Source organism: Sparus aurata, unplaced genomic scaffold, assembly GCF_900880675.1.
Source record: "Sparus aurata unplaced genomic scaffold, fSpaAur1.1, whole genome shotgun sequence".
Classification (NCBI taxonomy): domain Eukaryota; kingdom Metazoa; phylum Chordata; class Actinopteri; order Spariformes; family Sparidae; genus Sparus; species Sparus aurata.
In genome coordinates this window covers 54,283-67,774 of record NW_022045144.1, presented here as the reverse complement: position 1 = coordinate 67,774, position 13,492 = coordinate 54,283, and the positions used below count along the sequence as shown (strand labels likewise).

Below are 13,492 nucleotides of genomic sequence, written 5' to 3'. Positions count from 1 at the left end.
TGGATGGAGGGGATGAATCTGATGAAATAAGTTCAACTCTCTTTCAAAATACCAGGTATTTCATGGAAATTACATAATCCAATATGGCCGCCACCATATGACGTCATGATATGCAAATTAGATGGGAAAAATTACTCCCTTCATAAACTTTAGGTCATTCTCAATATTTGTCTCATTTACACTTTGTCTCTATCTCAAACTACATTCAAGCCAGAGCCTTCTGAAATTTAGATGTCAAAATCTAGTATTTTTTAAAATAAAACCCGGCGCCTAAAGGGTTAATAAACACAGTGTTGACACAGTTGTGACTACATGAGAGGGTGTCACAGTTAAAGTGTTCCTCCAGCCTGTAGCAGCTTGTATTTTCTCACCAGCACAGAGAACATATTGAATAAACTGAGGCCTTGAATCAAACTGTCAAACAAGAAACACTTGTTGTTTTTCCCATTCGTTCAGCCAGCTGAAGTTTGGAGACGATATAAGACAGACCCACTCTACCACTGTACCTTTGTGGAGACGATGAGGGTTGTTGTTGGTTTGCTGTTGTTGCTGCTCGGTCTGTGTGGATCAGGGGCTCAGGGGGAGGCTGGAGGCCTCGGTGAGGTGGCTGAGATCAACCAGAACACAGATCCAAAACATGCAGCTGAGGAATCGACCGAGCAGACCACAAAGCAAACCACCTGTGACATCTGGACGGAGCTGAGGGCACTGAGAGACATGGTGGTGGAGCTCAATGTTCACGTGGAGCTGCTGCAGAGAGAGAATTCAGGTACAGACTGATTACTTTTCCTGTTCACTGATGATCATGTTCCACTGAAGTGCCTCAGTGTAATGATGTACTTCCTGTGAGTTCAAGAAAAAGCTTTCAACATCCATATGATATGTATCATACTAACTTCATTTAATGACAAATACAACAGATATATGTGTTTTGATTTTTTTGTATTTAAAAACTTTTAAACATTTTGACTGACGACCCCCGAGAGCAAAACAAGTGACCCAGAAAAAGAGAATGCAGGTCTGTGACTGACAAACATGATATGATACAATGATTTTAATTCTCACTATGAAGAATGTCACATGTCAATATAATATATATTATACTATTCAATCATCATTGTTGATGCATTAATATGTGCGTCACTCTTCTGTTGGAGCTGATAAAGTTGGAGTTATTTTCAATTACTTTATATACTGCTTGGTCGGTTGAGCAATTCCAACCACATATCTATAAAGTTTTAACAATATAAGTCAATTTTAATTAACACAATCTCACTGTTAAACTGTATGAATAATGATTTCTAGCTGTAATTTTAAATCCAGCATGATGAGGTGAGCAGATAAGACGAGAGTCAAGTCACTTTACATGATTGTTGTACATGCAGTTATATTTTGATGTCTGCTCTGTTCTGTGATTCACTGTCATTACATTAACTCCAGACCTGCAGACCAGACTGAGCAGCAGTGAGAGTGAACTCCTCATCAGCAAGTCCAGGATTGACCAGCTGGAGAGAGAAAATGCAGGTGATAAAGTGAAACGATGAATTTATTGTGAGCTCCAGAATAAAGCTGTAACAATCCATTTCATCACTAATATATATATTGTGTATTTCAAGCTTGTTCAGAAATGTATTCAACATTTCACAAAATAAAATCAAACTCATGTTTTTCAGTCCAAGCCACAGAACTGACATCTTTGGGAACTAGACTGACGGCAACCGAGAGCAAAACAAGTGACCTAGAAAAAGAGAATGCAGGTCTGTGACTGACAAACATGAAGGTTTTATAACTTTCATGGTTTGTTATTGTCTATGATATTATTGCAAACTTTGTTAAGACTTACATGTGTTTCATTGAATGCAATTTATTTTCAGTCTCTTCCAGTCACAGTGTGATTTAACCCTGTGATGGACATTTACAATAGTTTTGAACATCTTTGTGAGCGCTGGTTCAACTGAAGTGATGAGAGTTAAAGTTACTGTAAACAATGTGTTGGTCTGTTCTGTGATTCACTGTCATTACATTAACTCCAGACCTGCAGACCAGACTGAGCAGTAGTGAGTCCAGGACTGACCAGCTGGAGACAGAAAATGCAGGTGATGAAGTGAAACGATTAATTTATTGTGAGCTCCAGAATAAAGCTGTAACAATCCACGTGGTATGGATGAGATAATTATGCTACATTTAAGTGACCTAGAAAACGAGAATGCAGGTCTGTGACTGACAAACATGAAGGTTTTATAACTTTCATGGTTTGTTATTGTCTGTGATATTATTTTAATCTGTGTTAACAGTGTACTGTGCACATCTTTGAACATCATTTAAGTTTCATTGTAAAAAGTTACAAGTTGTTCAAAAGTGTTGAGAATATTTAGGAAATTCTTCACAAACCAAACTCTCTTTAACTCGACAACATTTTGACCAGATGATGGAACTAGATGAAAAGTTAAGAGATCAACAGTTGATTACAGTTCATCCTGAGGGGAACATGAGTGTGTGTAACAAAGTTTAAGGTAATCAATCCAACAGCTATTGAGATAACAAAAAAACAACAACATAAATTTCAGCCTCCTGGTGGCGCGAGAAGAGACGTCAGGGCGTCACGGTGGGATCCATCCTTTGGAAAACATGAAGTGTGTTCATGAATTCATGACAATCCAAAGTGGTGGACTGTGTGAACATTTTTAAGTGTTCATTCTGGAGATAAGATGAGGGTCTGTACTGTAAATGTGTTGTGCATGTTAACAGTTTGATATTTTGATGTCTGCTCTGTTCTGTGATTCACAAGAAAATGCAGGTGATGAAGTGAAACGATGAATTTATTGCGAGCTCCAAAATAAAGCTGTAACAATCCACGTGGTATGGATGAGATAATCATGCTACATTTAATAAATGATAAAACATAGCTTGTGTCTTTTAAACTTGTGAGAAACATATTCAACAATTCACAAAAACAAATCAAACTCATGTTTTTCAGTCCAAGCCACAGAACTGACATCTTTGGGAACTAGACTGACGGCAACCGAGAGCAAAACAAGTGACCTAGAAAAAGAGAATGCAGGTCTGTGACTGACAAATATGAAGGTTTTATAACTTTCATGGTTTGTTATTGTCTGTGATATTATTGCAAACTTTGTTAAGAACTACACGTTTCACTCAATGCAATTTTAGTTCCAATCTCTTTGATAAAAAAAAGCTAAAAACATATTGAAAGTATTTAGGTAATTAGTCGTTAGCCAAAGTCTCGACCTGATGATGGCGCTGTTGGAAACATCAAGAGATGACCAGACTAATTAGAATTTATATGGAGGATGGAAACTATAATCAGGAAACTACAACGTGTCGGACTCATATTTCAAACTTTTAGACTTATTTTCCAGTGGTTTCCTCCACGTCTCTGTGTCGACAGAAATAAATCATTCATTGTTGAATTAATGTAATATTGACATGACACATAATTGATCTTAATTGCTTGTTTTTAAAAATATTGCAAATCACTCAACACTCGTACTTTACTTCACAGCCCCACAACATGAACCAATAGTGCACCTGTAACTGGATCTTTACTGGTTCCTGTCCCCTCCTCCCCCATGCTTTCCCTTTCATGTTCAGAGACACGTTCATCTGTAGAGTAAGAAAGGCAAATAAATATACCAATGTGGCACACTTGTCTTCACTTGTCTGCACGTGTCTGTCAAAAACTCCTCACAGTATTAACAACAGCTTCATTGCCAGTCTGATGGGTTTTGGCTGACGACCGTCTGGTATCCTTTTCCACAACCTTCCACTAGAAATGATCAAGAAGTTAAAGTTGCCTAAACCAAACTTTAATCTCACAGGTGTCTGATGATGGTTGAGCCTCCTTATTCATGTTGTACAGTCATATATTGATTGTTTTTGTCAACATTATTTTGACATTTTAGACATGAAGGCTCGTTGGACAGTAAGAGTCACATCATGATTTAACGTTATTTTGGACATTAACAATAGTTTTGCACTGTTTGTGAGCGCTGGTTCAACAGAAGTGATGAGAGTTAAAGTTACTGTAAACAATGTGTTGGTCTGTTCTGTGGTTCACTGTCATTACATTAACTCCAGACCTGCAGACCAGACTGAGCAGCAGTGAGTCCAGGATTGACCAGCTGGAGACAGAAAATGCAGGTGAGGGTTGCACACACACACACACACACACACACACACACACACACACACACACACATTACTTATTTAGTCCAGGTTAAGTTCAATGATACAGATATTCTTCTTTGTGTCATCAGAGAAACCAAAGGTGGCCTTCTACACAGCGCTGACTGATGCAGGAACTCTTGGACCATACAACACAGACATCACACTGAAATACAGCAAGGTCTTCACCAACATTGGCAATGCTTACAATCCATCTACAGGTAACATACTGCAGCTCACATGTGGACATTTTTTTTTTTTGTGATCAGTATTTTTTATTGATTTAGAACAAAGACAAAACAACACACCAGACAGTCATCAACCCAAAGCTACAAGAAAGAGACAAGACACAAACAATAAAAAGGAAAAACAACATTACACAATAAAACAAAAAACAAATCTAACTCTGCAGACACAGACTGCATAAGAAAAGAATTAACAATGCAAAATATTAATAGGTAGTTGAAAATTAAATTAAAAATGACAAAAAGACAGACATTCATACGCATTTGCACATATATAACAATACTTTGGCAGATGAGTAGACAGTTAAGCAGCATGTATCACAATTCAGAATAATTTCTTAAAAATTTGAGCTTGTCTGTTGTTACCTAGTTATATTGAGGACCTTTGATAAAGGAGATGTAATTCCCCCACTTTGCAGTGTATTTATCTACCTGATTAGTCAACCCAAAGGAAAGGTGCTCATGTGCGGCCACTATACCAAGCTGAGAAAACCATATCCTGACTGACGGCAGGGAGGTCGCTTTCCATTCTGTCACAATAAGTTTTCTCCCCAACATAAGGGATGTCTTGACCCAGTCTGCCTGTGACACAGGAAGATGTTTCAAAGGGAGAGGGCCACCAAGAACAAACAAATTCGGGCAAAATGGAATATCTAATTTGAAGATAATTTTTATATTCTCATGGATAGCGGTCCAAAATTTTTGTACTACAGAGCAGGACCACATCATATGGAAAAGGGTGCCAACACCCACCCTGCACCTCCAGCAGTTTGGGCTGTCTCTTAATTTCGCCCTAAATAACCTTGAGGGGGACCAGTATACCCTGTTTATTATCTTAAACTGTACTAGTCTAGTTCTGAGTTCCCGAGATAATTTTTTATTGTTCTTTAAAGCCCCTGTACGGAGTTTTTAACTGGATATAGAAAAGTCTCTGGTTTCTGCTGATGTGTCTCTGTTACCTACAACAGCAAATGAGCCCATCAGCGTGAAGGTACGCTTTTTCTAAGTAGTCTAATTCTATACCTCTGAAAGGCATTGGTCGGGTCGGACCACTGACGAAACGATTTACGGCAGTCAGACCGGAACTGACGACATTCAGGATACGGCATAGCTGTTTTGTTGCTTCGCTAGCCAGTGCTAACCGAGCTAAAACTTTTGTCATGGCTGATAATGAGACAAAGAAAAGAAAAAGAATTCGAACCGAAGACCAACGAAAGGCCAAGAGGGAATCTGATCGAGCTAGGGCTAAACATTGGCGATTCCTTCCAGAGATGGAGAGAGTTGCGGGGCTTGAAGGGAGGGTCGGATCCAGAATTCGCCCAATTCCTCCGAGACAGGTTTGTAAATTTTATTTCATTTATGAAATGTAATGCGGGACGTAGTTTACAGCAATACATGAATGTATGTTGTTACAACAAAGCTGGCTAACGTTACCACTAGATTAGTTCTAGATACTACACTCATGAAAACGACAACAAACGTCTTAGATCACGCATCCATTTCAGCTGTGTGTATCAGCCCAGCCGACCTGCAACGATGCATCGGTAATATCCTCTGTCATTATAAATGATTCAGTTTCTTACTTGGAACAAAACATCCATCACAATCACTGTGACTTTGCTGTAACGCTAGCTCTGTAGCACTGTGGGTAATATATATAGCTGGGAAATTGCAGTGCAACAGCAGCATTACTTTGTTTCACCGGCGGCATATTATATTAAGTAGAAATACAAATAGACACATTACCTCGTCCATATGCACGCTGCAGATAGCTGCTAAAAAAAAGTTTTCAAAGCAAGTCCTGTCTTCTTTCCGACGTTTCCAAAACAAATCTACACGCGCCTGCCAGACAAAAGTCTTCACAACAGTGGGCGCTAGAGCTCATGGGAAATGCAGTCTTCATTCCGGCAAAACACCACCGCTTTCGTCCAGCAGGGCCGCCAAAATCAACACTAAATGAAAAGTCTGTACAGGGGCTTTAAAATGCTATTCCATTCCTGCGTAGTGAAAGATAGATTAAGGTCCGTCTCCCAGACTGATTTAAGATTAAGGCCAGGATTATTAAAACATTTAAGCAGCATGGAATAATATTTGGAAGCCTCGTGACCAGTACCAAATATTTTAACTACATTAGAGAGGACATCAGAATTAGGCGGGGCGGATGAAGTGGAGCCAAATGTTTGAGTTAGAAGGTGCCTAATTTGAAGATATCTCCAGAACTGCTGCTGGTGGAGACCAAATTGTTGCTTCAGTGCCGCGACTGATTTCATTATGCCTTTGTCATATAAATCCCCCAGTACCAAAATACCGCTATCTACCCACTGCTTCCAAAGAAATGGTTTCTTCTCTGTTTTTAATCTAGGGTTAAGCCAGATGCTTGCTAATAAATTCAGATGGGGTTTAGATTTAATCTTAATTGAAATTATTTTCCAAATCAATTGCATGTTCGCAAGTATGGGATGAGTCTGCGCTTCATCAGACAATACTGCTGAGATAACGTGGAAGGGAGGTAGCGCATTGCATAGAGTGCTTTCTATGCTGTGGTAGGGCGGAGCTCGCTCTGGAGGCAGGCACCAGTGGGCAAGATGAGACCAAATGCATAATAATATAGCAAAAGATTAGGAATACCCAGCCCCCCCTGGTCAAATGGCCTTTGTAGTTTATGTAAATTAAGTCTGGGGCGCTTGCCGTTGCAGAGAAATTTGTTGCAAAGCTTGTCAAATCTTTTAGAATATTTGAGTGGAATTCTAACTGGGAGGGTTTGGGGAATATAATTAAATTTAGGTATACAGGACATTTTTAAAACATTGGCTTTCCCAAATAGTGACAAATAAAGTGGGGCCCATCTATCAATATCTGCCTCAAGTTGGCTCAACCGAGGTTCTATATTAACCTTTGCTAAGTCGGCTAATTTAGGTAGAATAGTAACACCCAAGTATTTGATTCCATTGCTAGGCCATGACAATTCCCCTCTCTGGAACAATGACTTGGGACAGTGCAAGGTCAGGGGAAGAACCTCTGATTTCGACCAATTAACTTTGTATCCTGACAGATAAGAGAAAATGTCTATAATTTTGAAGAGCGCGGGAAGTGAGTGTTCAGGCTCAGATATGAAAACCAGGATGTCGTCTGCATATAACATAAGTTCATGGACTAACGTGGACATTTTACATACATCAGTTTTTCCTGTTTTTCATTTTCTGCTCTCACTTTGTAGGTTTCTTCACAGCACCAGTCAAAGGTGTCTACAATCTCCAGCTCACTGTGACTGCTTTCCATGTCGGTACTATAGGTGTAGATGTGTACAAGAATAACCAAAGGATTATGGCTAGTAGGGAGATGAACAACAACGATAGGGTTCCTGAGTATTTCACTAAGTCTCTGGTGTTGGAGCTGACAGCAGGAGATGAAATTCACCTGGTTCTCCCATCAGGCTGTTCTATCTATGATGACAATAATAACCAGAGCACCTTCAGTGGCGCCCTTCTCTTCACACTGTGAGGATGTTGTTCAGGCTGCTGTGTGACTGATTTGTCACAAACCCTGTTGTTATTGGCTGAATTGTGAATCTTTATAAAATGCTGATATATCTCAGCACTGCTGCCTCCAGGACAACTTTCTGTACATTCACTGCATGAATCAAATAATGTGATTCTCAATCTGACTTCACTTTTGTGTCGTCACATGAAAACAATTTTAAATAAATCAAAGTTGCATTCAAGTGTTTCTGTCTGTTCTCACTGACTGTAGGCTGTAAAGCCTGAGAGAGGTTTCATTGATTCACTACATGAGTCTCATTTTAGCCGTTCTTTATTCAAAATGATTTAGATGACCCTTCATTTTCATATTTGAATGTATGATGTAAAAATTAAAATGTATCTCAGATAAAGAAAAAACATTACCAAATCTGAGTCACTCAAAGTTGAATGTATGAATATCTGACCCCTGACCTTTGACCCCTGACCACAGTTCAGCAGTCTGAAGGATCTTTGTATCGTCCAAACTGAGTTAAGGTATTCAGGGAACCACCAGAGGGCTCCAGAGAACAGATATTAACACTCTCTGGGCTTTAAATAATGTACGAGACAAAAACAAAATCATTATTGGGATGTAAAAGACAATCACAATGTTCAAACAGAGGACAGTATCTATATTAATTTATAAGCCTAATACATCAGAGATAATGAGATACAAGTGAGACAGAGTGAAGAAAAAGTTGAACTCACTCACTGAGTTTAATCAGATAACCCTCAGTCACACTAGAAGGCCTCAGCATCAGGATCAGTGTGTGTCTGTGAGTGTTTGTCTATGTGTGTGTATTAATAAACACAGTATTGACACAGTACAGTTTGAATGTTCTACGACCCAACTTTTGTTTTCTTACCAGCACAGAGATTTCATCGAATCATCTGAGACCTTCACTGAGAAATCCATTTATTTGTTTACTTTACTTTAAAAACTGAGGTTCAGGTCAACAGGAGGGCCGAGGTACTGAATCCAGTTCTAACCTTCATCATGGATAACAATCTTTTCATTACGGTCCAAGTAAACAACCATGATTCATCAAAAATGTTGCCTATTAAAGGCTCACAGCAAGTTGTCATCACATATGCTTTCTTCAAACTATGATAAGAGTATCTCAGGAGAACTCTTAAACAATGCATGCTGGGAAGTATGATAACATGCTAATTATGTTTCTTTAATAGGCTGATTGAGCTCTGAGCAGTTTCATCATTTCATCGTTTCAAGTCAAAAAGACTTGAAGTCAGAAGAACTTGTATTTATAGGTTCTGAAAAAAGAAACTGCAAATTTTAAGTGTGGTGAACTTTGTGTTTACAACTTGTATATTAACACATGTTAAATTATTAGGAAAAGGTCCATAGATCCAATTATATTTTATTTGTTTACAGTGTTGAGTCAAAATTATCATGAACAGGCAGTGTGGTCAGGCAGCAGAAAGTGAAAAACATGTCTATGAGTCAATAATGCAGTATTTTTCCTGCTTTTTCAAGGTGCATCATTCAGATATTAACCTACATGGATGTGTTGGCGCCACATGTATGCCCTGCTTTAATGATCAGACAGGCTGCTTTCAGTTATTTTAGATGTTTCCACGCACGCACTAACTTCACAGCAGCAAATATCATGGCACATTTAAACAGCAAAAGGAAAAACTGTAGTTATAAACTTGACAGGACAGAGGAAACTCTCCAGAGGAAACAGAATCAAACTTTCAGCTTCTTAGATAAAACTTTGAGACAGCTCTGATGGAGCTCAGGATTTATCCGGAGGTTTGCTGCCTTGTTCCAAACAACTGGACTATATGAATCTAAACTGTGTTTAATTTACTGCTTGCACAAGTAGATGAACATTAATTAACACTAAGTCCTGACCGATGACCGATGGAGTTAAGCTGTTACACCTCATGCATGATGCATGCTGGCTCTTACAATGAGAATGAACACTTTGCTCTTCATCACCTGCAGTTGCTTCTGATCCTGGTTTGAAATTCTGACAGACATTTAACTCAACATGTAGAGCAGCCTGCAGTGAGGCTACAAAACGCCTACAACATGTGCAATGAAGCAATAATTTTGTACTGGATGGTTGATGATATCAGCATTTTGTACCCATACTGTGATAATCTACATGCCCTAAAAACACCTGTGCCATGGACTTTAGACATTGCGCCATTGATTGTTTAAATTGGACAGCTGTTGTTTTTCCCATTCGTTCAGCCAGCTGAAGTTTGGAGACGATATAAGACAGATCCACTCTACCACTGTACCTTTGTGGAGACGATGAGGGTTGTTGTTGGTTTGCTGTTGTTGCTGCTCGGTCTGTGTGGATCAGGGGCTCAGGGGGAGGCTGGAGGCCTCGGTGAGGTGAATGAGATCAACCAGAACACAGATCCAAAAGATGCAGCTGAGGAATCGACCGAGCAGACCACAGAGCAAACCACATCTGACATCTGGACGGAGCTGAGGGCACTGAGAGACATGGTGGTGGAGCTCAATGTTCACATGGAGCTGCTGCAGAGAGAGAATTCAGGTACAGACTGATTACTTTTCCTGTTCAGTGATGATCATGTTCCACTGAAGTGCCTCAGTGTAATGATGTACTTCCTGTGAGTTCAAGAAAAAGCTTTCAACATCCTTATGATATATATGATACTAACTTCATTTAATGACAAATACAACAGATATATATTTTGACTTTTTTGTAATTAAAAACTTTAAAACATGTTGACTGATGGCCATCGAGAGTAAAACAAGTGACCTAGAAAAGAGAATGCAGATCTGTGACTGACAAACATGATATGATACAATGATTTTAATTCTCACAACGAAGAATGTCACATGTCAATATAATATATATTATACTATTCAATCATCATTATTGATGCATTAATATGTGCGTCAGTCTTCTGTTGCAGCTGATAAAGGTGGAGCTGTTTTTAATTACTTTATAGACTGTATGAATAATGGCTTCTACCTGTATGATGAGGTGAACAGATAAGACGAGAGTCAGGTCACTTTTCATGATTGTTGTACATGCAGTTATATTTTGATGTTTGCTCTGTTCTGTGATTCACTGTCATTACATTAACTCCAGACCTGCAGACCAGACTGAGCAGCAGTGAGTCCAGGATTGACCAGCTGGAGACAGAAAATGCAGGTGATGAATTGAAACGATGAATTTATTGTGAGCTCCAGAATAAAACTGTAACAATCCACGTGGTATAAATGAGATAATTACGCTACATTTAATCAATGATGAAACATAGTTTGTGTATTTTAAGCTTTGTTAGAAATATATTCAACCATTCCTAAAAATACATCAAACTCATGCAGGGACATAGGCAGTATAGGCAAATGTTAGGGGCGCCGTCATCCATGGGGGGCGCCGAAAACGGGGGGAGAAAAAATAAATAAGTACAAATAAAAAAAAAATCTTTTTTTTTTAACAGTGCCATTACTACTATTATTTCGAAATATAATATAAGCCCACAGCAATTTAACATCATGGCAACGAAGGACTATTAAATGAGAGGAGAGGCCTTTTTTTCTGGGTTCTGGCTCTTTTCACTGTACCTGTCCTCTGTGAGGGGGGCGGGTCGAGAGGCGAGCTGCCTGAATCTGACCGCACCGAGACCTCAAGACCCAGTGAGAGATTTACTGATGCTGTAGCAGAACCAAAAGGTCACAAAGACTGAAACCTTCCGGCGCCCAGTAAAAGAAACAAAGGAAAGAAGAGGAAGAAAAACGTGAAGAAGATAGAGGTACAGTAACGTCAATGTGATGAAGTGAATGAAATTAATACTTTAATGTTCTTAGTTATCGTTGTTGAAGCAGAGTGTTAGCTTGCTCGCTCACTTCAAATTGCAACATCGTTTAATAATTTGTAAATAGCTGCAGTCGACGTGTGTTAATGTTACTCCACTTAAATTCATCAGGGACATTCGGAAAGTTAACATTAGGCCTGTTCAGGTGTTATTTTACAGGTGTCTATCCTGCTTGTACGTCAGTTAAAATGCTTTTAGTTTTCCATCCCCTTAGTATAGTTGTAAATATTGTGTCACAGTTTATGTTTGTTAAAGTTACATCAGTGTTAAAGAGCAGTTAAAATGTATTACTGTTACTAATCCACATTTTAGCTTTCCCTTATCATTCATAGGCGAAATATATACACTGCACTTGTACTCTCGTTAGACTGAATTGCTTTTCAATGGCAATAAAGTTGAATGAATCTCATCACATTTTCATTATTAGTCTATATTAGTCTTATATATAGCACACACCAATCGGTTTTTTTGTTTTTTTTTTTCTTAAAGTGTTACATGCAGTGGTCACATATACTTCTCTCTTCAGATGCACTTTTAACATATTTCACCAGCCCAGTGACACAGCATCAGGTGCTCCTGTCCTTCGACCTCAGCACAGCAGAGTTACACTGCATTAGGACTAAAGGCTGCACCAACAGATGCTGACTGGACATCTCTTCTAACTGACACAGTGAGATGAGAGCTAGTTCACTAATGACCAGTTCAAAAAAAAAAAAAAAAAACAGTTACACATTTCCCAAAAACAAAGATGTGAGAGTGTCAACATGACTTTTGTAACAGAGTCTTAGTCAATGCTGAAAAAATCAAAAGACGCTGGCTGATGTACTCAAACAGAAATGATAGCTTGCACTGCTTCTGCTGCTAAATGTTTTCTCCAAAAGAATACAGACTTAATAAGGAAGGACTAAAGGACTGGAACAATGCAAGTCACTTGCTGAAGGTTCATGAGGATAGCCAGGAGCACAATACCCACATGGCAACATGAAGGAGTTGGAGGTCGTTCTGCAAAGCGGCTGACAATAGATAAGCAATAGAGAGATGGCACTTGCTGAGGCTGAGAGATAAAATGTTTGCACAATGCCTTATTTATATTGTATTCTTATCACTTGTTTCTTTCCTCAGTTTTTATTTGGTGGGATATTTTTGAATTAAAAGAAATAAAATCTTGAATATATACATGCAGTTTTTGTGTGAGTGTATGAAAACTGACTGCGATGCAAGGGTGCGCCGCCTAAGATTTTGCCTAGGGCACCAAATTACTCAGGACCGGCACTGAACTCATATTTTTCAGTCCAAGCCACAGAACTGACATCTTTGGGAACTAGACTGACGACAACCGAGAGCAAAACAAGTGACCTAGAAAAAGAGAATGCAGGTCTGTGACTGACAAACATGAAGGTTTTATAACTTTACTGGTTTGTTATTGTCTATGATATTATTGCAAACTTTGTTAAGAATGACATGTGTTTCATTGAATGCAATTTAATTTCAGTCTCTTTCAGCCACATTATGATTTATCCTTGTGATGGACATTTACAATAGCTTTGCACAGCTTTCTGAGTGCTGGTTCAACAGAAGGATGGAGAGTAAATGTTACTTTTAACAATGTGATGATCTGTTCTGTGATTCACTGTCATTACATTAACTCCAGACCTGCAGACCAGACTGAGCAGCAGTGAGTCCAGGATTGACCAGCTGGAGACAGAAAATGCAGGT

General features: G+C 38.9%; 1 protein-coding gene across 2 annotated transcripts in view; it reads left to right on the top strand.

Annotated features, from left to right (window-relative positions):
• Positions 1-485: 485 nt before the first annotated feature.
• LOC115577981 (complement C1q-like protein 2) overlaps positions 486-13,492 on the top strand; it is a 57,496-nt gene continuing 44,489 nt past the window's right edge. Inside the window, exons 1-4 of one of the 2 annotated variants that reach the window (XM_030410848.1) lie at positions 486-769; positions 1,441-1,524; positions 4,278-4,406; positions 7,648-7,977. In XM_030410848.1, coding sequence (XP_030266708.1) covers positions 520-769; positions 1,441-1,524; positions 4,278-4,406; positions 7,648-7,931 — 747 coding nt within the window. In that variant the 5' untranslated portion in view covers positions 486-519 and the 3' untranslated portion in view covers positions 7,932-7,977. Of the gene's footprint in view, positions 770-1,440; positions 1,525-4,277; positions 4,407-7,647; positions 7,978-13,492 lie in introns of those variants that run through there. The other variant, XM_030410847.1, reaches the window with a different exon arrangement.